This window comes from Peromyscus maniculatus, chromosome 1 (genome assembly GCF_049852395.1).
Source record: "Peromyscus maniculatus bairdii isolate BWxNUB_F1_BW_parent chromosome 1, HU_Pman_BW_mat_3.1, whole genome shotgun sequence".
Classification (NCBI taxonomy): domain Eukaryota; kingdom Metazoa; phylum Chordata; class Mammalia; order Rodentia; family Cricetidae; genus Peromyscus; species Peromyscus maniculatus.
Genome location: NC_134852.1, coordinates 15044603 through 15070837, shown reverse-complemented (window position 1 = coordinate 15070837; position 26235 = coordinate 15044603). Strand labels below are relative to the sequence as shown.

The following is a 26235-nucleotide window of genomic DNA, read 5'->3' as shown; positions in this document are numbered from 1 at the left end:
CTAGAGTCAGAGGACAGCTTGCAGGACTGGTGTCATCAGCCTTGGTGGCAGGTGTTTGCATCCACGGAGCCCTTAGAGAGCTGTTGAATTTGCAAAATTTACCATACTCTCTATTTCATTTCCTGTGTAACCCTGATGCTATGTCCCGCAATTCTGAAAAGGAAGCACAAAACCAGTTAGTTGGTGAGCAGCTAGGTACATTCATCAGCAACGAGTCACAAACACATATAGAAAACAATGATTTTAATAAATTGGCAATAGAATGGTATACATGAATTCAGCGAAAGCAAACAATACCATGAAAACCCTCCAGATGACGTGAGCAATTCATATATACACTAACAAAATAAGACATTTTACACACTGTTTCCCAAACTTTTAAGTCCATCAGTATTGGTTCTGAATCCATTATGAGGTTGGACACTAACATTTGACCTTTCATCAGTTCCTTGCTATGCTGTATTGGTTCAGAATGACATTGAAAACACCACTGCACTAGGGGCTAGAGAGAAGGCTCGGTGCACATACATGCAGCTCACAACTGCCTGTAATAACAGTTTCAGAAAACTCAACACCTTCACAGAGACAGACATGCAGGCAAAACACGTTAAATAAAAATAAAAATCATTTTTAAAAAAATCCTCCCGCCGCTGGGGAGTAGTGGCACACACCTTATAGATCAAAGCACTTGGGAGGCAGAGGAAGATATATCTCTGAGTTTGGGGCCAGCCTGCTCTACAGAGTGACTTCCAGAACAGCTATAGCTACACAGAAAAACACTGTCTCACAAAAACAAAAACAAACACAAAACAAACAAAAGCAAACAAATAAAAAAAAAAAACATGAAAAGCATCACTATAGCCTTGTTGGAGAAAATGGTATATAGCCTGCATCATGGATGTATGGGTTTCTGTCCTAATATGTTGTTTGTTTTGTTTCATTACGTGATGATGTGATGTGATGTGATGTGATGTTTTGTTTTGTTTTGTTTTGTTTTGTTATGTTTTGTTTTGTTTTGTCTTGTTTTGTTCTGTTTTGTTTTTTGTTTTGTTTTGTTTTGTTTTGTTTTGTTTTGTTTTGTTCTGTTTTGTTTTCTGAGTTTTCCGTTGAGCTTGATGGGTCTTCCTTATGGGTAGAATTTAGGATTCTTCTAGGAAGTATGTAAAGCCATTAAGCAGTGTTGAGAAAAGATCCATATTCTTCTGTTGCTCTTTAGGTGTGTTAAGCAACTTGCACTCTGATGCCTTTTTCAACAGCCACTCAAAAAGCTCATTTCGCATGTAAAAAAAAATGTATCCAGTGTGAAGCCGATTCTCCTGAATCAAGGCCTCTGGAATCTCAAACACTTGGACATCACTGTACAGGAGCCATGCTTGCTTTTGAAAATCATACACATCGCTTACATAATGACCTGAATCTTGGGAGCTCCCAAAATGGCTGACAACACTGACCAGTCTGTAATTCTGAGGATCATCTCCAAATACCATACTTTCTGACTCATCAATAACATCCAATAGGTAGTTGCTTCCCAGAAAATTGCTGCTTTCAGGATTCCACCATGCACCAAGAGAGTATTCATCATCTATGTCATCTCTCAGATCTAAAGATGTATTCATATCCTTCTCTGTGTCTTCTGCAAAATCCCTAACACTTTGAGGTGATCCCTGAGGAAGGAATTCCTTGTGGAATCTAGTCCCAGGATTCTGGAGGAGCTGTTCAGCCATTTCTTGAGATCCTTCCAGAATCATTTGTTCTTTAAGATCATAAAAATAATTGAACATCTCAGTGGTAGTGTGACGATCTGCTGTTCCATATACGTTAATTTTCTCATAGTTCTTCACACTCCTAGATGGTATTGGCTGGCTGAGGATCTCAGGCATCATCTCTTCAGAGACATTTGGGACATCACAGTCCTCATAAGATGTCTTGCTGGTCAAGGAAAGTGGTTCTTTTATGTTTTCATTGAAGTGGGAAGATACATTTAGATACTTAGAAATCTCAACTGGCTGCTGACTCTTCACCAACAACCCATTAGGGGTCAAGTGGTAGCGTTTCAGATGAACAATGAGGACCCTGGGGAGCCTCTTCAAAGTGTACTTGAGAACAGAATTCTTGTTCTTGCACTTCGCACAATTACGCTCAATTTTTTCTGGTGTAAAGAAAAGATCAAGTGACTTTTGAATTGATAGAGGCTGTTCTCTTGTGCCTTGGTGCAGGTCAACAGAGAGGTAATTGCTCACTTCAGTGTTGAGAGTAGCCTCACCACAGGCCTCACAAACAATAGAGCTCTGCAGCTCTATTTCAAAATTAGCACTGACAGGACAAACAAACCTTTTGGGGATGGCATTCTCATCATATGTTGATAGAGATGATTCTTCAGCGTCATTGTCCATCTCAGTGAGCCACATGGTATTTAGTTTTTCCATGTTCAGTTTCAACTGGTCTAAGCACTGACTTAGAAATTCATGGGCATCATTCTGTTCATCACCCAAGAATGTGTCTGCAACTGTGGAGATGGATTTCTTGACATTAATGAGTAACTCTCCCTTGACCTCTATATCTCGGATGTCTTTCAAGACAAGCAGTTGACTTAAGGGCTTGATAAGATCATCATAGGAAACTTTCTCCCATGGAATACCTTGTGTGAGCAAGTCCTTTGCAAACGTTGGAATCCCAAAGACAGATTGTAAAATGGAATTCATGTAACAGGTATTTCCCAAATTGGGGAAGCCTTCACGTTTCAGTTGCTTTGCGTAAGTCTCGAGAGGAGGCTGCAGGTCATATGTTTGGGTTTCCTGGCTAAACTTTGATCCACTTTCATCAGACCATGCTAGTGTTGGAAGAATAGTGTCATCTAGGTTAGGCCTCCAGCAGGTGTTGGTATTGAATGAAGGTTCAAGTTTCCAAATGTTAAGCTTTTCCTGATCTCTTAAAGCCATTGGTTTCTCTCCTTTGCATCTTTTATTCCTGGAGTTATAGGTCTTGGATTTCTTTTCTGGTTCAGGATTATTTACTTCGAGAATCTCCTCAATTATTTCTACACTGGGTGTTGACTTTCTCTTCCTCTTTATGCTCGGTTTTTCTACTTTCTCTTTTTCAACATGGCTGCTGCTGGAGTTTGGCCACAAAAGTGGCATCTTCATGGGCCCCGGAGCTCCACTTTCTTGTTTAGTATTCTGGGACCCAGCAACTGACTCCTGGTGCTTCCTGCAAAATGGATCACTGCTCTCAAGAACATGCTGACTACTCTTGGGTTCCTCAAGCTGTTGGGATTCACATGGATGAAAAGAATCTAGTAATGACTTCAGCCTTTCAACATCTACAGAGGATAACTTGTCAATGAGTAAGGAAGTGTCATCTTTCAGAGTTAAATGCAGATGATGCTCTCCTGTCTCACCAGAACTAACCACTACACCTGACACATTATCACCCAGCTGAAAAACCCTGCTCCTTCCTTCCAACTTAAAGGAAACCACCAGATTAACCTTCTGTTTTCTTTCTACTATTTGGATGACTGCTTCTTTCCACTGAGAAGCCCGGGTGTGCTTGCTCCGGTTCTTGCTTCGGATTTGGACAAAGCCGTTTATCTTCAGAGGAGCCATTCTTTCTTCACAGAGAAAGCTCGTGTAATCTAAAAACAAACAAAAAACACAATGCACACAGAGACTGTGACTCAAAATGTATTCATCACAATGTTTTGTTTTTTTTTTTGTAAAACTCTAACTGACCAGAATTGGCTTTTATTTCTCTCTTCATGCCTCAAGTACTACAATATGGGAAAGCTTACATTTTCTTTAAATATTTACAATTATGATTTATCAATTACAATTAGCAGAAACTGGAGTTACTTATATCCTTTAAATAAAAATTATTTAATTATGTATAAGTGTGTGCATTTGTGCACATGTGAGTGCAGTGCCCTCAGAATCCAGAAGAGGGCATCAGAGCCCCTAGAACTAGCATTACAGTTTTGGTCCACCCAGTGGAGGGGCTAGAAACTTGAGCTCAGGTCCTCTGTAAGAGCACTGTATGCTCTTAACCACTGAGTTGTTCAATTACATTCTCAAGTACACGCTTTAACCTCTGAGCTATTGAAGCTGTGTCCATTCTCTGGAAGACACGCTCAGAGTGTGTTTGCTTTCTCTTTTTCTGTCCCAATGTTTAATTGTGATGGTTAGTTCTATTTGTGTACTTGCCATAATCTACAACAACCTGGAAATTGAGTCTCAGTGAGTTTTTGTCTAGATCAGGTTGTCCTGGGTGATTGTCTTGGTTGCATAATTAATATGGAAGACCCAGCATGAAAGCTTGTGGTACAATTCCCTGCTTTGGGTTACTAAATGATATGAGAGGAGAGAAAGATTACACATACATTCATTTTCTCTCTTCTCTTAGCTGTGGCTATCATATGACCAGCTGATTCAAGTTCCTGCAGTTGTGACTTACCAGAAGTGATGGACTGTAACTTATGACTGTGGACTGAAATAAACCTTCCCCATCCTCCTAAGTTTCTCTAAGTTTTGTTTTCCAGATTGTTTTATCACAGCAAGAGAAATGAAAACTACAAGTACCTCAAGTGAAATGTGGAGACAGTGCACGTCTGGTCTCACTGGTGCCTCTGCTCTTCTCTGTCGCCCTGATGATGCCCAGACAATGAAGTTCTGGTCAGATTCTAGTCTCTGGTGCAAATGCAACAGTTAGGAAAATGAGCCTGAGTGGTCACCGCTGGTGCTGACCTTTTTGATTGCAGATTCCAGATCCAGATATTCAGTCCTGCAATGGTCAGATGATTAAAAACCATGGAGTACAAATGTCAATGTATGAAAGGTTGATGATACAGCTCAGTGGTTAAAGCATCCAGTATGCACAAGACTCTGAATTCAATCCCTAGACTCACACACAAACAAATCTGCTCTATGTGACTGTATATATGTAGGCAGAGGTTTCCTGTCCTAGAGCCACTCTCAAATAAACACACAGAGACTTATATTAATTACAAATGCTTGGCCAATGGCTCAGGCTTATTTCTAACTGGCTCTTACATTTTAAGTTAACACATATTCCTTATTTACTCTCTGCCATGGGGTGGTAACTTTATTAACATGGCAGGTTCATCGACTCCATCTCTAGCTGGCTGGTGACTCCAGACTCAATCTTTCTTTCTCCCAGCATTCTCCTAGTGTGGCTCTCCTGCCTAACCTGATTCTGGTCAGCTATTGGCCAGTCAGCGTCTTTATTAAACCAATCACAGTGACAAATCTTCACAGTGTCCAAAATGATTATAACTCCAGCACTGGAGAGGCTAAACCAAGACATGGACATGTGTGAGGCAAGAATGGAGTATGTAGTGAGACCACAATCTCAACAAAAAGAAAAGAAAAAGAAAAAGAAGAGAGATAAACAGAACCCAAACCAAAGAGGGAAGGGAAGGGATTCAGCCTGAAGCTAACCTAGGCTACAGTAGACCAGTGTCAGAAACTAAACACAGCTGGCAAGAGGGTTAATGGTGCTTGCAGCCAAGCCTGACAACCCCAGGTTCATCCCTTGCACCCACATGTGGAATAAGAGACCGACTCTTGCAAACTGTTCTCTGACATACCCACTTCAGCTCTGGTGTGCAAGAACACAAGCATATACGAACAAATAGAATTTTAAAAACTCCAACTCCACAGGCAAGGCATGGCACACACGTTTAAACCAGGAACTGGGGGCTGGAGAGATGGCTCAGTGGTTAAGAGCACCGACTGCTCTTCCAGAGGACCCGGGTTCAATTCCCAGCACCCACATGGCAGCTCACAACTGTCTGTAACTCCAAGATCTGATACCCTCTCACAGCCATGCATGCAGGCAAAACAACAAATAAATAAAAATAAATAATTTAAACCAGGAGCTGGGAGGCAAGCTGGATGATTTCATGAGTTTGAAGGCAGCCTGGTAGACATACAGAATTCCAGGACAGCCAGGTCTACGTAGAAAGACCTTGACTCAAAAAAACAACAAAAAAGTTTTTTTTTTTGGGGGGGGGGGTGGAATACCCAAAACAAAATCTAGTGGAGTAGAAAACCCAGAACTTTCCTGCTTCTCTATGAATCTGAAACAAAACATGGACATATGTTTGCAAGGAGAAGTGATATGTGGAGAGGACGGTTAGATACCAGATGAGAACTAGAAATATGGAACTTTAATTGCTTTTTAAGATTTATTTTTAGGCTGGCTGTGGTGACACACATCTTTGATCTCAGTACTGGAGAGGGGGGAGGATCTCATAGCCAGTAGAAAAAAGCTACATAATAGGACAGCTACATAATAAACTCAACCTCAAAATTATTTTCAATTTCATGTGTGTGGCTGTTGCCTGCCTGTCTGTGCATCACTTACATACAGTGCCCAAGAAGACCACAAGAGGGTGCCAGATCCCTCGGAACTGTACTCATAGAGGGTTGTGAGCCACCATTTAGGTGCTGGGACCTTAACAACCATCTCTCTGGCCCCAGCACCTCATAAAAGGTGCTAAGTAGTATGCACATGTAATTTAACTCTTTGGAAGTGGAGGCAGGAGACCCAGAATTTCAAGGTTATCCTCCACTAAAGAGACAAGAGTTTGAGGTAGGACTCCATGAGACCCAGATCATGCCCCCATTAGAATCAGGATGTGATTTTTAATGACTCAGGATTCACCTGTAAGAACTGAAGAATCAAACTGCTCCAAAGCCACCAAAATTACCCTTCTGAACAGCAGAGAGAGCACTGACTGGAGTGAAGAGAAGGCCTGGAGAATGGGAGAAAAATCATTGCCGGCTATTTTCTTTGACAAGAGATCACAACATCCAGAATATGCAAAGGCCTCAAAAACAAATAACAGCAAACAACAGAACATAGTATCTGTTAATATTCTAATCCTCCTTTCCCTTGAAATCCCACCTCTTGGGGCCATCCTGCATCCTGACATAAAAGCCTCATTCTAAGGAAAAACTCCTCCTCTTCCTCTCTCTTTTCTGCTTTTCCTCCCAGGAGGTGAACAACCTGGACCTCCCTCCTCCTCCTCCTCCTCCTCCTCCTCCTCCTCCTCCTCCTCCTCCTCCTCTTCCTCCTCCTCCTCCTCCTCATTCCCTCTTTTTCTCTCTTCTCTCCCTCTTTCCTATCTTCTCTTCATCTATTATAATAAACTCTCATGTGGATGCAGCATCTGGGTTGTGAATTACTGGCCACGGCTGCCGCTGCTGCCATGCTTAAATGGCATGCACCTGCCCCACATGTTTCCCTGCACACACAACACAGGATACCGTTGGGTTCCCCACTCATGCATAATTCATAACAGCATCCAATCAATGAATAAGCAAATGCATTCAACAGCCAGAAAAAGAAATACAAATTACCAATAAATACATGAAAAGTGTTTAACATCTCTAGTCATCAGAAAAATACCAATCAAAAGCACAGAGGTAGGTAGCTGGTCATAGTATCACACGCCTTTAATCCTAGCACTCTGGAAACAGAAGCAGGAGGATCTGACTGAGGCCAGCCTGGTCTACAGAACAAGTTCCTGAAGAACCAGGGCTACACAGAGAAACCCTTTCCCAAAACCTAATAAGTAAATAAATAATATTAAATTAAAATAACCTTAACTAATTAAAAAAATGTAATAGCTGGGTGGTAGCTCACACCTTTAATCCTAGCACTTGGGAGGCAGATGGATCCCTGAGTTTCTCACCAGCCTGGTCTACAAAGTGAGTTCTACAATAGTCATGGCTACACAGAGAAAACCTGTCTTGGAAAACCAAAAAACAAGAAAAAATCCACATAATACATAAATATCAAAAAGAAAACTAAAAAAGAGAACTATAGTGTGATCCTGCTATAGCTCTATCTGAAGGAATCAATGTCAGCATACAACATGGGGCCCGAACGCCTATGAATTTTTACCAAAAAGTGTGCAAGTACAGGCCAGTAGTGAAATAAAACAGGTGTAGAGATGAATGCACATATACACAATGGCTCTTGGTTCAGGCAAAAAGAACAAAATTGCATTATTTGCAGGAAAATTTGAAATGCAAATCATTAAGCAAAAATAAACCAGATACCAAGAGACATATATTTCATATGTTCTCTTATGTGCAGAATCTACATTTTTTTTTAAAAAAAAGGAGGGGGGCTTTGAAGTAGACAAGAGACTCCCAAGGGAGAGGAAGGGAAGAGCTTCTTGGGACAGAGGATGTAGATGAATGGCGAGTGTGCTTTTCTTAAGGTACATCTGAAGTTGGGATGGAAAAATGGTGGAGAGGATAGGGGAGGAACTGGAGGGAAGGGAAACCGGGGTGGATTTGGTCAAAATTATTACATGCTTGTCTGAGGTTCTCAAACAATAAAAAGATAAATGGGGCAAAAATGTTAAGAGGACATTATATATGCCTCTATTAAATGCCATAGTGAAGACTATTGCTTTCTACAAACACGTACTAATTAAAAAATATATTTTCTTTTTTGGGAAAAGGGTGTCTGTTATATAGACCAGGATGGCCTCACATTCACTAAGTAGTTAAGGATGGCCTCAAACTCCTAATCCTCTGGATCCACCACCTGAGTTGCTGGAATTATCGAAGTGTTCCACCATGCTCAGTTTAGCCTGGCTGGGGAACAAGCCAAGGATTCGAGCATTCCAGGGCCGATCTCTACCAAAGCAACTGCACTGGGGCCAGCTCACCCTCAGCTCTCTTCATTTTACTCTTTCCTGGTCATTTGTTCTACCATTCATTCCAGGGGTCCCATGAGTCTACTCCATTTGGTCCTTCTTATATCCAGTGCATACATTCACTTAATAAAACAACTACAAGGAAATAAGGCTTACTTACCTAGGCCCACTCAGGAGTGTCAGAGCTGTTGCTCACGATCCTGCTGCACGCTGCTAATGAAAGAGTCGATCCCACAGCAAGCTGTTACCTAAAGAGTCCAGAACAAAATGTAGCTTAATTTAAAGGGTCCTAAAAAAGGCCATCCGCAATTCTCCATGTTACCATCTCAGGGAAGGGAATTGTGGAGAGAAAAAAACACACACACACACAAAAAAAGAGGCTGGAGAGATGGCTCAGTGTATAAGAGCATTTACTGCTCCTCCAGAGGACACCAGTGTTGGGGTCCCAGCACCCACTTTGTGGAGTGGGCCATGTTTCACAATGGTCTGTAACTCCAGCTTTCAGGAATCCTATGCTACTTGAAAGAACAAGGCATATGCTCACACAGTTGTATAAAATAAAAAAAAAAAACTACATTGGGCGTGGTAGCCTACTCCTTATCCCATCACTCAGTAGGTACATCCCAGACACAGAACTCAGTGAGTTCCAGGCAAGCCTTGCTCCTAAGAAAGAGAGAAAAACCAGGAGTGGCGGCCTTTAATCCCACCACTTGGGAGGCAGAGACAGGTGGATCTCTGAGTTCCATGCCACCCTAGTCTACAATGAGGGTTCCAGGACAGCCAAGGATACACAGATAAACTCTATCTTGAAAAGAGAGAGAGAGAGAGAGAGAGAGAGAATCAACATCAGACAGATTAGAAAAGATGTTTACCAAGTATACATCTGATACAGGGCTAATATCCAAAATAAATAAGGAATCCAGAAAACTGGATATCAAGAAAACAACCCAAAAAAAACACTGGGATACAGATCTAAACAGAGAATTTGCGAAAGAGGAAACTCAAATGCCTGAGAAACACTTGAAGAAATGCAAATTAAAACAACTCTGAGATTCCATCTTGTGCCTGTCAGCAATGATAAGATCAATAGCACAAGATAGCTCCTGTGGGAGATGATGTGAAGGAACACTTCATTTTTGTTCATGGGAGGGCAAACTTGTACAGCCACTGTGGAAATCAGTGTAGTGATTCTTTAGGAAAACTGAAATTGATAAACCTCGAGATCAGCTGTACCACTCTTGGGCATATACCCAAAGGACACTTTCATCCTACCACAGAGACACTTGCTCTACCACGTTCATCACTGCTGTATTCATAATAGGCAGAAAATGGAAACAACGTAGATGTTCCTCAACAGAAGAATAGATAAAGAAAATGTAGTACTGCTGTGGGTGGTGGCACATGACTTTAATCCCAGTACTGGGGAGGCAGAGGAAGGTGGATCTCTGAGTTTGAAGACAGATTGGTCTACAGAGTGTGTTCTAGGACATGCAGGAAAAACCTTGTATGGGGGAAAAAAAGAAAGGAAGGAAGGAAGGAAGGGAGGGAGGGAGGGAGGTAGGGAGGGAAGGAGGGAGGGAGGGAGGGAGGGAGGGAGGGAGGGGGGAGAGAGAGAGAGAATGTGGTCCCTTTACACAATGGAGTCTTATTCAATTGTTAAAAACAGAAGGACATCAACTGGGTGGTGGTTGTGCCTGCTTTTGATCTCAGCCATTGAGAGGGAGAAGCAGGTGGATCTATAAGTTCAAGGCCAGCCTGGTCTATAAAATGAGTTCCAGGACAGCCAAGACTACACAGACAAACCCTGTCTTGAAAAACAAACAAACAAACAAACAAAAGACATTGGGAAATTTGCAGGCAAATGGATGGAACTACAAAAAGTCATCCCAAGGGAGGTAACCCAGACCCAGAAAGACAAATATTGTATGTATTCAATTATATGTGGATATTAGTTGTCAAGTCAATAATAACGAAGCTACAATCCATAGAATCCCAGTGGGTAGGTACAGAGTAAGGGCCTGAGAGAACAGATCAATATCCTTAGGAGAGGGAAATAAAATAGATAGATGTGGATAAAAGCAGGGGTGGGGGGGTGGGGAGTAGGGGGTGGGGAGTGGGGGGGTGAGAGGATGGAGTTGGGAGGGGGCTGGGATAGGGTGTTGTGGGGGGGGGGATATGCGGAGAGAGAGCTAAAATTAAGGAATATTTGAGGGCATAGTATGAAAACCTAATACAGTAGAAATTTCCTATACACACACACACACACACACACACATATATGTATATATATACATATATAAAGGCAATCTAGATGAAATTGCCAATTAATGAGGGAGACAGAGTCCCAACTGACCATTTCTTGTCACCCAAGAAGCTTCCAGTATTGGTACTGGGACTGGGTAACATCTAATTGAGTTGTTGTTCACGGGGTCCCATGGGAATCCCCAAACAACCAAGCTGTTATCAAGACCATAGCTCGCTCTTGACAAACTGGCAGCAAGCCCACATGGCTGAAGACAACACCTACACAGCTAATGAACATGGAGGAGTCAAGGTGGTGCCTACACAGAGCCTTCACCCCATCATTCCAAAACCTTTGGTACAAGAAGGCACTCTAGCCGCTATCAAAAGAGACACATAAACCCAACCCAAGCACAAAATGTTTATTTGTCAGTGTTATTTACCAGGCGCAAGAAAACATGAGGTACAATGAAACCCACTATAAGAGTTTTTATTGGGGAAGAGAAAGGGTGGAGGTGAGGGGGGTGAGAGGTAGCTGCGTGCTACCTCTGGCGAGAAGGAAGGAGAGCGGGCAGCAGGTACAGTCTGCTTTTATGGGTCTCCGTGTGTGTGTGTGTGTGTGTGTGTGTGTGTGTGTGTGTGTGTGTGTGTGTGTGTGTATGGACTTACACAGCTATGCCATGCATGCACATAGAATACATGGTCATGCTGCATGCAGACTACAGAACTGTGCTGCACATGGATTACATAGGAAATAAGGCTCTGGAGTGACTAAGCATTTTGCCTAACTTCTGACAGTGCATGCATGGTCACGTGACTCCAGAAGTGACTGGGAATCATAACATTCCACTCTTTTTGTTATTATAAAAAGTAAGGGGATAGGAGTGGCAGATGGATGGGAATGGGGATGCCATGTCTCTCTGTTGTTTTGAGCCCTGTGGAATCATCCAGCAATGCTTGGATCTGACAGCTTGGACCGGACAAGCTGAAGTGGATCTGACCTGTCTGGGTGGGTCCAAACCAACTCCCTAGACCTCAGAAGAATTTTTAAGTAGACATATTAAGAAGCAACCAATGGAAATGTAAAATCCTGAGCTGGTAGCTATAATACTTTAGTGTTTAGTACTCTGCTGTCAGAATTGTATTGGTTAATGTTAAAGTTATGGACATATAGCAAGAGAGAGAGAAATCTGGAACATGCTTTCTTTTTTCTATTAGTACCAATTAGGCTTCCTATTTTCACCTGAGACAAACCTTAAGGCACCTGTTTCCTTCCATTGTCTCAGTATCACTTCAGCATCCAGGAGACACAGGTGACTGAGCGATAAGGGCGTTTAACAGTAATAAACTGTTATATTAAAGTCTGTTTTTGCAAAGTCCAGACCCTTTTGAGTCTGGGGGTTGTGAATACCTCTGGAGTGTTCCTGTTTCTTACCGCCTGGGTGTATTTGATGGTCCTTGTGCCTCCAGCTCTATGGCTGATGGTGGTCCTGTAACAGTTAGCTGAGTAGTTCATTAGAACTTTGAATATGTTATTAGAGACACAGAGGGAAACTGATGAAGCAGAATGTGGTTGGTAGAGACAGGAGAACACGGAAGGAGAATCAGGAAGAAGAACATATGGGGTTCCCAATCCAGTGGGATTGAGTGCGGTTGTGGGATGAAACCTCATTCATCTGAAATTGGAGACAAGGCCATTGATCTCAGTGTCCTCTGGAACTCAAGAGAGCAGGGCACTATTTGTGTCACTGTGTATGAGGAGGAATTCCCCTGGGTTTGGGGTGGGCTAAAATGCTAGGAGGAGGAGGAGGAGGAGGAGGAGGAGGAGGAGAGGAGCTGCTGGTGAATCTGGGGTCAAGCAAATGGGGGGAGCAAACAAAATGGAAGCTCCTACCTTGACTAAAAAAAAAAAATCTCTTCCCATTAGGGGCACAAGGCAAATTGACATGACCAAAATGTGTAAGTAAGAGGAACACTCTTGAAAATACAGTTAAGTGGTGGGGTCTGATGAGCTAGGTAAGGCTGTCCCCCTACCCGGACAGTGACGAGACAAGAAAGAATGGTGAGCCCCCAAAACTCCCTCAGGATCGAGTAAGTGGCCCCAGTGTCCACGAGGAAGGAAATGGATCACCCCAATACTGTAATGGCTCCCTGTGGGAGATGACCATTGTCAGGCTGGAGCCTGGGCACCTTCAGTCATGCATGGTTAAGCCTAGAAGGTTGGCTGAAGGGTGGTCTGCGTTTGATGTCCCCATGCCATGAGGTGCATAGAGGCAGTCAACTGACCAATGTCCCTCTTGGTAGCACTTTGGACATGGCCCCAGTAGCCCATGTGGGGCAGGGCAAGTATGAGCCCAATGGCCTTCTGGACCACAATTTAAAACAAGGACCTGGGGGCCCTTGGGTGGCTGGTTGAATGGCCTTGGCCAGCATTTGGTATTCCTATTGATGGCCTTTCTCGTCTCTCCCATGGTACACCTTAAATGCCAATCACTAAGACTTCTTCTGAAGCCTGTGGGGTCAGAAGCCCTCTCTCCAGAGGCCTAAGTTTGGCCCTAATGTCAGGGAAGCTCTGCAAAAAGAAATGGATCCTAAGGAGCTGTCTGCCCTCTGGGTTCTCAGGATCTAGATTAGTATACTGTAAAAGGGCCTTTGTAAGTCATTCTTGAAATCAAGATGGATTCTCTTTTCTGTCCTGAACTATGTCTTGAAGCTTTTCATAGTTTACTCGTATGAGGGCAGCCTTACAAAGATCTGCAAGGAGGCAGGTTGTAAACTGATCTCTAGCTAGGGAACCAACTGGGGTGTTATAATCCCACCATGGATCCCGATTGGGGACCACCTCAGCTCCGGGAGGATGGCACTGCATTAGTCTGGGGACCTCATTTGCATGTATCCCAGCCAGTTCCCAGACTCATCTGTGCTCCTCAGGAAATAGGTGGTTAGTAAGGATCATGTATATATCACAAAAGCTGAGACTACAGGATTGGGTGATGTATTGGAATTGTTTAATAAAAGAGGTAGAGCTGCATGTATATGAACCCAGTTTCTTTTCTATCTGAGAGAGCTCTGCCAGTGAGAAAGGGACATGTACCTTACTCGTCCATCTTCCACAGGCACCAATCAAAAAGGCTGCCAGGTTGGTTTGACTAGGGTGGGGTTCCTTAGCAGCTCAAGAACTCGGGACAGGAGGAGTAAAGGTGGGAGACTAAGTCAGGCAGTTGGAGGGGCCCAGTACCAGAGAGGAGGAAGGGGCTGGAGGAGCTGAAGGAACAGTCACTGGAGGAGAAGGAGCAGGAGGCTGGACAAGCAGGGGTTCATTAGCCGGGTCGAGAGTAGTGGTAAGAGATCGCTCTGGTTCGGGTTGCAGAGCTAGGAGCACCGTGGGCAGGGAACAGGAATCAAGAGATAGAGAACGGCTTGGATACACGGTCACTCCTTCCGTTTGCCCACTCACTGACAGAAGTTAGGTAACTCCAGTAAAATATCGGGGTCCAGTGAGCCATTAGGTGGCCATTCCTTATTGTTATCTAAGGGATATTTAGGCCATTTTTAGTGCAGAGGCAGATAAGCTTAGAAGTCTGTAAGTAGAACATTAAGCTGGGAGGTTTGAGGGTTTCTAAAAGGCATCCCAGAGGAGATGTGGGGCTTATGGGGTTGGAGGCCTTATTTCCCATGGCTGCGACAGAGAAAAAAGAAAGCAATAGAATAAAAAATAATAATAAATGAGATCCAATGGCTATAATATCTCAGGCATCCCAGAGATTAAGAGAGGATCAATAATGGCACAAGTCTCTCAGTGTCAAGCAAAGAACAAGGGCCGGGGGGGGGGGGGGGGGGCTGCGGCGGTAGCCCGAGGATGAGAGTCCAAGAGATGAGAAATGAATGAAAACAAGGCCTCAGACCATAGTCGTGGGGAATGACCAGGGGTGATAGTCAGCGATGGCGGCCGACCTTAGCCGCTAAAGTCCACAGACAGGGACACCAGAGGGTTGCCAGATGATTGACAGTCATTCCCAGGAGTCCAGGGAACTGTTTGCACCGACTGGCTAAGGGAAAACTCACCCATCGAAGCAGCCAGTGTTGTGTGAAGTGATCCAGATGAAAAGTGGGCAGATGCAGATGAACTAACCTCGGTTCAAGGCCTGTTTGGTCATGGCACCAGTGTTATTTTTGGGGCGACATTATTTACCAGGTGTGAGAAAACACAAGGTACAACAGAGCCCACTATAAGAGTTTTTATTAGGGGAGGGAGAGGGTGGAGAGGGTGGACCTACTGAAAAGAAAGATGTGGAGAGAGAGAGAGAAAGAGAGAGAGAGAGAGAGAGAGAGAGAGAGAGAGAGAGAGAGATGCTACATCTGGCTAGAGGGAGAAAGAGCAGGAGTGGGGAGAGCCTGTCTTTAGAGGTCACCTTGCACATGCATACATGGACTTACGTAGCTACGCCATGCATGCCTGTAGACTACATGATCACACTGCATGCAGATTATGTGACCACACTGTGTACAGATTATGTAGGACATGAGGCCCTGGGGTGACTAAATATTTTGCCTGACTGCTGACAGCACATATTCGGTCATGTGACTCCAGAAGTGGCTGGAATAATAACACAAAGCCTTTGATCTACAATCTGTCCTGTTTGAAAAGTATGCCAGGACAGTGGGGGCACAGAGCTTGTGGGAGTAGCCAACCAATAACTGATCTGACTTAAAGTCCCACTCCATGAGATAGAAGCCATGCCCAACACTGCTTGGGTGACCAAGACCCAGAGACTAGGTAGCCCAGGGACCTAGGCTAACACCAAATACTAGTGTTCTAAAGATAAGGAAAGAAAAGAAATAATGTAATGATAACATGACTCCTAATGACATTGTGCTGCACTCATAGATCAGTGTCTTGCTCAGCCATCATCAGATAAGCTTCCTCCTAGAGCCAGATGTTACACACAGGGTGATTGATTTGGAACCCTCAGCCCTAAATGGGATGTCTCTATCCAATCTGTCCCCTCAGAGTTCAGAGACCCCTTTGGAAAAGGAGGAGGAAAGAGTGTGAGACCCAGAGGGGATGGAGGACACCAAGAAAACAGGGCCATCTAACTCAACATGATCAAAGCTCATATGAACTCACAGAGACTGAAGCAATGCACAGGGCCTGCACGGGACTCCATCAGGTCCTCTGTGTACACCTTATGGAATCCAGTTTAATGTTTTAATGAAATTCCAGTGTTTGAAAGACTGAACCTCAGAAGTTGCCATGTTAATCACTAGGCAATGAATCACAGACACCAGTCAGTACAAATGTATAGAGGTATTGGGGACATGGATAACACAAGTGAACACTTTACTAGGAGGCTCTTGGCATTGACACTATTTTCTTACAGCACTGGGGATTGAATTGAGGATCTTGAGCATGCTTGGAAGCACCCTGTTCCTACATCTCCAGAAATAAACATGTTTACTTACTGAGAAGGGCTTGGTTGAATTTATTTATTTGTTTTTTTGAGACAGTGTCCTCTATTATGTAGACCAGGCTGGCCCAAAACTGACAGAGATCCACCTACTTCTGCCTGTCTCTTACTAGAATGAAAGGCTTGAGCCACCATGCCCCACCTGGCCTTGAACGTTTGATGCTCCTCCCTGCACCTCCAGAGACCCAGGATTACAGATGTGCACCACCATGTCCACTTATGCAGTTTGGAGCACCGAATCCAAGGCCTGGTGAATTTAGGTGAGATTTTACCAACTGAGCTATTCCTCCAGTCCTAACTCAATCAAATTCTTTTAAAATTTATTTTTGTTTCTTGATTTTTTTCAAACAGAGTTTCACTATGTAGCCCTGGCTGTCTTAGAACTTGCTATATAGACCAGGCTGGCCTACAACTCCCAGAGATTTACTTGCTCCTCCTTCTCAAGTGCTAGAATCAAAGCCCTGTTCCACCATTCCTTCATATTTATGTATTATTTGTGTTTATATACGTGTCTGCATCATATGTGTACAGGTACCCGTGGCAGTCAGAAAGGAACTGGAGTACAGGAGGTTGTGAGCCACCCTGTGGGTACTAGGAATCCAACCCAGGTCCTCTGCAAGAGTAATGCTGTTCTTAACTGCTAAGTCATCTACATCTCCAGCCCTCAATCAAATCTTAAAAAATTAATTATTATTTTATGTGTATGAGTGGTTTTCCTTCATGTGTGTTTGTACACCCATGCCTGCATGGTGCCTTCAGAGGCCAGAAGAGAGCATCAGGACCCCTGGAACTGGAGTTATGGGAAGTTGTGAGCTGTGAGCTGTCATGTGACTGCTGGGAGTTGAACCTGGGTTGCCTGGAAAAGCAGCCAGATTCTTACCACTGAGTCATTCAAATTCCTTTGTTTGTTTGTTTGATTGATTGGTTTTTTAGAGACAAAGTTTCTCTGTGTAGCCCTGGCTGTCCTGGAACTCTCTGTAGACCAGGCTGGTCTTGTACTCAGAATCTACCTGCTTCTGTCTCCTGAGTGCTGGGGTTAAAAGTTGTGCCACTATTATCTGGCCCTCAATCAATTCTTAATGGAATTTGAGTATGTTTATACTTGCCTATAAGGCCAGCCAGTACTCAGAGGCCAAGAAAAGAACACTGTCCAGTTTGAGACCAACCTACACTATATAACAAGTTTGAAGCTAGCCTGAGCTACATAGTAAAAATTTTCCTGATATTTTAAAAATTATTTATTTTGCTAGGTGGTGGTGGCTGGTGGTGGCCCATGCTTCTAACCCCAGCACTCAAGAAGCAGAGGAAGGCTGATCTCTGTGAGTTTAAGGCCAGCCTGGTCAACAGAGTGAGTTCCAGGACAGCCAAGGACGTCACACAGAGAAACCTTGTCCCCCAAAAAAACAAAATAAATAAAAAAATAAAAATTATTCCTTTTATTTTGTGAGATTATAATACAATTAAGTCACCCCTAATCTTTTCTCCCCTTAAAACCTCCCATATCTGCCTCTTTGCTCTCTTTCATGGTCTCCTTTTTCATTAATTGTTATTACACACACATGTATGTGTGTATGTATGTATATATGTATGCATATACACTCACTGAATACATAAATACACCATGCCTAATCTGTGCATGTTTTCAGGGCTGACCATTTGGTTTTGGATAACCAGTCGGTGAGCTCTTCCCTGGGGAGGACTATTTCTCCCTCCACATTCCTTAGTTGTCTGCAGTTCTCTGTGTAGGGCTGGAGTCTCCTGGGCTTACCCCTTCCCACTTCGACATGTCCATTGGTGTCATCCTTGTACAGCTCACATTTGGGCAGTTGTGTTGGTGAGACTTGATGGGTGTACCATCTGACGCTAGGAGACCCAATCCCACAGCAAACTCCCTGATCCTCGCCTCTTTCAATCTTCCGTCCCCTTCTTTCAAAAGGTCCCACGAGCCCTAGTGTCTTGTAGATGTTTCAGATTACTCTGATAGTTGTGGTGGTTGGAATGGCATATTTCCCATTAGTCTCCTGAGTTTGAGCACTTGATCTCTAGTTGGTAGCCCTGTTTGGGGAAGGCTTGGAAGGTGTGGCCTTGCTAGAGTAAATGTGACTTTGGGGATGGACTTTGAGGGTTCAAAAGCCATATACTGTTTCCAGTGTACACGTTTTTGCTTCCTATTTAAGGATCAAAATGTGAGCTCTCAGCTGCTGCTCCAGCCATCTACTGCTGCTACATCTGCTCTGCTATTATACACTCGTATCCCCCTGAAAATGCAAACCCTTTCTTCAGCCTTGGCCATGATGTTTTATTATAGCACTAGAAAAGTAACTAAGGCAATAGTCCTTTTACATCTTTGCAAATAGACGGTACAATTAGTCCTTAGACTTGCGGAGGTATGGGGGACCCAATCCCACTTCTTCCCCAGGATACTCTTGAGGAGTGAGGGATAAGAGATTTAGATAGAAATATGGAGGGAGGAGAGACAGATAGAAACACAAGATAGCCTCGGGAGGGCCTGAATCCTTATCTACTGGCCCCTTCTGTCTCTTCTAAAGGGCTTTTTATAGGAATGCCAAGAGGTGGAGCAAAGGACCTCCCCTTTGACAGATCAAAGCATACCACACATCCAAGTGCAGACCCTTCCAAACACCTGGTAACCATGCACATGATCAATCCATTTCCTTATGCAGCCCTGCTGGGTAAAGGAAGCTCACATCTCACTAGAAACCTCTGTGGGCTCTCACAGGTCCCTCCTCTTAATTTTTTAAAGAGTCCTTAAGATCCCTCAGATATACTGTGTCTGCCTTAGATCATCTTCTTCAGTTAGAAAAACATTACCCGTCATGGAGATACACTTTCCATCAAGCATACTCATATCTTAGGTTGGAAGCTCATAAGAAGAACATTACCCATCTCTGACCACCAGCCTCTGGCAGCAAGGGGTACAGGGCTTAACTCAACTCTGACTCAAGAGCTTGCAAGAGTTTGAGCAACCCAGAGATCCCTAGGCTGCCACACACCCCAGTAAAGGAGTAGAGGATGACCAAAATGGAATGTTCTTTTTTGAATGGGTCTTAAGATGTCTATAGCAGCCTTAGCTGTGCCAAGCCCGCCCACCACCCCCACCCCCCCCCCCCGCCTTTTTGTTTGTTTGTTTGTTTTCCAAACAGGGTTTCTCTGTGTAGTTTTGGAGCCTGTCCTGGATCTCACTTTGTAGACCAGGCTGGACTCGAACTCACAAAGATTCACCTGGCTCTGCCTCCCGAGTGCTGGGATTAAAGGTGTGCGCCACCACCACGCAGCAAATGTATCATCTTAACTTTTGTTCTGTTTTTTGTTTTCAAGACAGGGTTTCTCTGTGTAGTTTTGGTGCCTGTCCTGGATCTCGCTCTGTAGACCAGGCTGGCTTTGAACTCACAGAGATCCACCTGGCTCTGCCTCCCGAGTGCTGGGATTAAAGGTGTGCGCCACCACCACCCGGCTGCCAGGCCCTTTTTTAAATCAATAAACTCTTGATGCAAACCATATCCAATAAACTGCATCAAACTTAAAGATTCCCTTAGCTTCACCCACCCCTAGTTCATTAATATCAGCATTCTTCTAGTATGAACATTACTATACATATTTACAATGAGCATAACTGTTTACTATATGCATTTACACATCTTACAAACTTATATTTAAAAGCAAACTCTCTGTAGGATTACCTCATAAACTTTAGCAAACATCTAAAACTGATCTCTTACTAGAACTATTTACATTTTCTTTGAACAAGACAGAGTACGTGAATTGGGAATCACTGCAGGTGAACTCAAAATGACTTCACTTTTTAAGTTCACCGTCAGTTTTGATAACATCCTTAAAGTTCCCCTGGCAGTTGGAAACAAGAGTCTAATTCATCAATGGCTGTAGAGTCATTGTATCCAACTCCCTCAACCCTGGGATTTAGTGAGTGCTGTTGCTATGGGGCTGTAACACTTGGGATGATGCCGCTCCCCAAAGTCACCTTTCCAGCTGGCTCTTCCAGCCATTCTGTAACAGGCAGAAGTGCACACAGCAGGAATGGTTGGGGGTTGTCCCTTCACCCAACTCATTGCAGCTCTCCTGAGTGGCACAAATCAGACAAACATTGCTGAAACTTCACTCGGCTATAGCAGAACTTTTGGTCAGCTCTACCAAAAAGCCTTGTCTCAGGGTGAGGGTAAAATTACCGTACTGAGCTGCCATAAAGCTCTTCAAAAAAAAAAAAAAAAAAAAAACTACCTGCACAGCTATTAGGAACCATGTGGCCACACACCAATTTGCCACTAGTCAAACAAAAGCAGTGTGTCTCTGAGCTCTATTTCTTCCCCCCGACCCCCAGAGACAGGGTTTCTCTGTGTAGCTTTGCGCCTTTCCTGGAACTCGCTTTGGAGACCAAGCTGGCCTCGAACTCACAGAGATCCGCCTGCCTCTGCCTCCCAAGTGCTGGGATTAAAGGCGTGTGCCACCACCGCCCGGCGAGCTCTATTTCCATTCAGCTCTTACTAAATAGCAACAAAACCTTTGTCCCAAACTCCCCAGCAGGGTGGGGGCCCCCTTAGTCTCCTGCTTTCCCCAGACTGCAGGAGGGAACCTCAAAATCAGGAACATTGGTTCAGCTGCTTTCACTCCAGTTCCTCTAGAGGAGCGTCATTGTAGCTGCCATTCCTCTGTTCTACACTCCTCACCAAATACTCAGACAGACAGCAAGTTTCTGAGGGTACAATTCCCACCCACCCCCTCTTAATTTTTTAAAGCTGCTTTTAAAGACTACTATGAGCTCTTTTGTTTGTTTTTGTTTTTTTGTTTTTATTTTTGTTTTTTTCGAGACAGGGTTCTCTGTGTAGCTTTACGCCTTTCCTGGAACTCACTCTGTAGACCAGGCTGGCCTTGAACTCACAGAGATCTGCCTGGCTCTGCCTCCCTAGTGCTGGGATTAAAGGTGTGGGCTGCCGCCGCCGCCGCCGCCGCCGCCGCCGCCGCCGCCGCCGCCGCCGCCGCCGCCGCCACCACCACCACCACCACCACCCAGTCACCATGAGCTCTTTTAAGGATACCTTGTCTTTGATATATTTTTATTAGCCCATTGTATCTGACAAGGTTATTTTTCACAGAAGCTGTTACTGTTCAAAGGAGTTAAGAACATAGACGTGTTGTTTTTACATATTTTCATGATTTAGTATTTTTCACTTCATTCACTAGCTTCTCACAAACATCAGTGCATTCACTAAGCAAGCATTCTAATTTAGCATTGTTTTCTTGTAGGAAACTTTCAAGTGAAGTGATTCTGTTTTGTAAGACGGCTGGATTTCCTGGAATTTGGTCCCCATCTACAAAGCAGTCACTCCTTTCTGAATACATGCTTCCTTGTTCCCCATTAGATTTGCAAAGGGATCCCTCACTGCAGGCTGTTATTCAAGAAGCAAAGAACTTCTTTATTTGCTCATAAGGTTTTTTTTTTTTTTCATACCTAACACACTTTTCCAGTGCGGACTGCTTTCCCTTGCTTTCTTGAGGGTTTCAAAGTGACTTATTAATAAACAACATTAGCATTTTTTATTATCTCCTGAGAGGTAAACTGTTTGCCTGTTCTTAGTTCTCAGAAGGTAAGACTAAGCTTTCTAACATCGCTTGGAAAAGAAACTAAATTTTGAGCTGAAAAAAAAAAACAGAGTTTGGGGGCAGTATCACCATTTTGAGCTGAAACACTATACTTCCCATACTGCCTTTCTCTACATCATCCTGTGGTCATATGAATGACATTACAGACTATGTTTCCCATGGTGCCTTTCAGATACCCAATCCTATTTCCATTAATATGGTTTGTTTTGATACTGAAAACCAAGATCGAGTGAACTTTTTTCACCACAGGAGGTCTCCGTTCTCCCTGAGCTGGCATTAATAGGTGTATTTCCTGCACCTGACATTGTCCCTGGAGCGGGCCACAACCACCCATGTATGCTTACGGATTGGTGCTTGTCACCCGCCTTACAGGGCCAGTGAAAGAAAATGAAAATACTTAAAAATAAACGTCTTTTCAGCCTTTTTAGAGAGACCCCCTCCCAGATAGGTCTTTGTTTTGTCCTGGTTTATCTCCTCCCCTAGATACAGAGTCCTTGATGCTGTAGCCGAGGCTCAGCTTCCCTGCTTCCTGCATGCCAGCAGCCCCTCCCTGGGTCCCACACCACCTCTGTTGGGGCTGCACACTTTGGAGGGGAAGCTGCCTGCTTGGGTCTCCAAGGCTCTCTGCCTGTACTCCCCCAGCAGCATCTATAGCTAGCCCATAGCTGCAGGGGATTCTTGCTGCTGTTTTTCTAATACTGGCTGGAAGGAGAGACAGGACCACCTAGAGGATTTGCCATATTCCAAGAGAGATTTTGTTTTTTTCTAGAGCAACTACAGGTGATTGTCCCATACTGATGTTATTTTCAGGTGAATCTAATTTTTGCCCGTACTGAAAGAGAAAAAAAAAAAATCTGAGAAACAAAAACTTGAAAAGCTTTTAATTTTTTAGAAAGAGATTACTAAGATTTTCCTAAGACCTCTTGGCTTCATGACCAAATGGAAACTAATTCTGATGGTGTTGTAATGCATTTGCCTGCGGTGGAGAGGAGAATTACTTTTCATCCGCATCCACCTCAGGGAAAATTCTTTCCCCTGCCACTCAGGACTTAAAGAAAAGCTGTTCATAGGCCAAAAGCTTCTACGGGAATCTTTTTCTGTCCATTTTTCTCATCTTTGATAGATTTTTTTTTTCTCTGATTCCTTCCAGGAGTTTGTATTCCTAGTCCCATAGTTGGAAAATCAGGGACATAGTTCCTCTGTCTTGTTGTTAATCTTATCCTATTTTTTTTCTTAAACTATATTCCTACATTCTACCCTTACTCTAAATTTCTTCTTACACTATTTTCCTATGACAGAAATTGAGAGAGAAAAAGAAACTTAGAGAGAAATATACGCTGCAGCCTCACTTGTCAACTCCAGCATTCCACTGTCTAACTTTCACTCCTGAGAACAAAATACTATCAGCTTTATTTTTCATTTTCTTATTGGCATGCTTCCTTATACCCACAACACCCCTTCACACTCCTTTTGCCAAGTCCCTGGCCCCTGTCCGTGGCACCATTTGTGGGAGACCTGCTCCCACTTCTTCCCCAGGATACTCTTGAGGAGTGAGGGATAAGAGATTTAGATAGAAATATAGAGGGGAGAGAGACAGATAGAAACACAGGGTAGGGCTGGAGAGATGGCTCAGAGGTTAGGAGCACTGGCTGTTCTTCTAGAGGTCCTGAGTTCAATTCTCAGCAACCACATGGTTGGTGGCTCACAACCATCTATAATGAGATCTGGTGCCCTCTTCTGGCCTGCAGGCAGAATGATGTATACATAATTTAAAAAAATAAAAAAAGAAACAGAGAATAGCCTCGAGGGCCTGGATCCTTATCCACTGGCCCCTTCTGTCTCTTTTTTTATTTTGTTTTTTTTTTTTTTCAAGACAGAGTTTCTCTGTGTAGCTTTGGAGCCTGTCCTGGATCTCACTTTGTAGACCAGGCTGGACTCAAACTCACAAAGATTCACCTGGCTCTGCTTCCCAAGTACTGGGATTAAAGGCGTGCGCCACCACCACCTGGCCCTTTCTGTCTCTTCTAAAGGACTTTTTATAGGAATGCCAAGTGGTGGAGCAAAAGACCTCCTCCTTGCCAGATCAAAGCATACCACACGTCCAAGTGCAGACCCTTCCAAATACCTGGTCACCATGCACATGGTCAATCCATCCCCTTATGCAGCCCTGCTGGGTAAAGGAAGCTCAGATCTCACTAGGAAGCCTCTGTGGGCTCCCACCCTGAGGCCAGCAAGATGGTGCAGTGTGTCAGTGTCCTTGCCCAAAAACCCGACACCCCAAGTTCAATCTCCAAGATGCTTATGTATAGCGGGTATCCATGTTGTGGCAGTAAACCTGCAAGTTGTCACCTGACCTCCACATGTACAGGAACACACACACACACACACACGGCACACACTGACACAAGCAAGTGAATGAAAGTAAATCTTAAAATAGACACCGTGTGTTAGACATGACCCACTGTGATGCACAACCGGGAAGTATCATTGATTTGTCTACACCAGATTCACCACCAACATGTGGTTGACGCTCTATTGAATGCCACGTACAGTGGGATCGCATGAGACCATAATGGAGCTGAAAGCCTTCAATGAAACACCCTTACTCAGTATTTGCCTATCTAGAAAGTTCTTTTTGTGCAAGAATCAGTGAACGCAGCTGAGAAGTGGCTCATTGGTAGAACACTTGCTTAGCCTGCACATGATCCTGGCTTACATTCCAGCACTGCAGAAACAACCGCAGGGTGTGGAGACGCACGCCTTTAATCCCAGCACTCAGGAGGCAGAGGCAGGTGGGTCTCTGTGAGTCTGAGGCCAGCCTGGTCTCCATAGTAGTCCAGGTCAGCTAAGGCTACATAATAATGAGTCCCCGACTCAAACTATACCAACAGCCACCATCAGCACAAAACAACAGCAATGATTGATATTTGGGTAAGAGATAAAGTACACTGGAAAACCTCTAAGAAAACGTATTCTAAGTATTTGCACACACAAATAGGTGATGCATATGAAAATGGCTTGATGTAGCAAACCTAACATGTATCAAAACATGTACGCTCTAAATATATTCATTGAATTTTCTTAGATTTGTTCACTTTATGTGTATGAAGAAGGCATTGGAATGCCTGGGACTGGAGTTGTGGTTGGTTATGGGCTGCCACACGGGTACTGGGAATTGAACCTGGGTCCTCTGTAAGAGCAACAAGTGCTTTTAACCACTGAGCCATCTCCTCTGCCTACAAGTCACCTTTTATACTGGTCAACAATTAAGTGAAAACCAAGGGAAAAGATAGAGATGGGGACACTAACCAAGTTGTAGAACATTTGCCTAACACTCCCGAAGCCCTTTGCTTGCTCCCCAGCACCACACAGGACTGAGCATGGCAACTCACGCCTATTATTTCAGCACTTGGGGGTTGGCGGGGAGTGGATCAGGTCTTCCAGATCACCTTGGACTCAGATGTAGTGAACTCAGGGCCAGCCTGGGCTATAGAAGACCATGCCTCAATGTAGCACGAATCTTAAAGTCTTATTAATAAAATCAAACCCGAGGCCAGTTATTGGGGTGAGTGCTAGAAGATCAGAGAAGCAGAACAAGCCACAGCTGTCTCACCTCGCCAGTTCCTCAGCTGGTCCTGTTTCCTCAGACTGGATGCCCCTGAGTCCTCATCCAGAATGAATCTCAGCTGAACTGCTGCTCAAAAGCCTGGAAGCTTAACCAGCCAAATGCTTCTAGTTCCTGGAAGTCCCTGGCATTAAAGGCTCGCTTTCTGGGATTAAAGGCATGTGTCACCATGCCTGGCTGTTTCCAATGTGGCCTTGAACTCACAGAGATCCAAAGGGATTTCGGCCTCTGGAATGCTGGGATTAAAGGTGTGAGTGCCATCATTTTCTAGCCTAAGTATCTAGTGGCTGTTCTGTCTCTGACCCCAGATAAGTTTATTAGAGTACACAATATTTTGGGGGAACACAATACCACCACACCTCAACAAAACAAAATGAGCCAGCAAAAAGAAACAGACACACAGACAACACAGGCATCAGCAGACCGGGCTCCCCGTCCTGATCTGCTTTTTTAAAGTATGGTGTCCACCGCCATCTAGTGGCAGTACATAGGAACTGTTACAGAAAGCCACAGGCTCTGTAAAGAAAAGATGGGATTTGTGCCTACAGGAATACAGAGTTACAGCATTTACAGAC

General features: G+C 44.0%; 1 protein-coding gene across 3 annotated transcripts in view; it reads right to left on the bottom strand.

Annotated features, from left to right (window-relative positions):
* Window positions 1-926: 926 nt before the first annotated feature.
* The window catches only part of LOC102918017 (ubiquitin carboxyl-terminal hydrolase 29-like), a 228616-nt gene continuing 203307 nt past the window's right edge, over window positions 927-26235 (bottom strand). For all 3 annotated transcript variants that reach the window (XR_013050770.1, XM_042270738.2, XM_042270748.2), the window contains 4 exons: window positions 8850-8937; window positions 6679-6769; window positions 4572-4773; window positions 927-3631 (listed from right to left, as the gene is read on the bottom strand). Coding sequence is in view for 2 of the 3 variants with exons in the window: in XM_042270738.2 (XP_042126672.2) it covers window positions 1140-3602 (2463 nt within the window). In the remaining variant the exon portion in view is untranslated. The remainder of the gene's footprint in view (window positions 3632-4571; window positions 4774-6678; window positions 6770-8849; window positions 8938-26235) is intronic.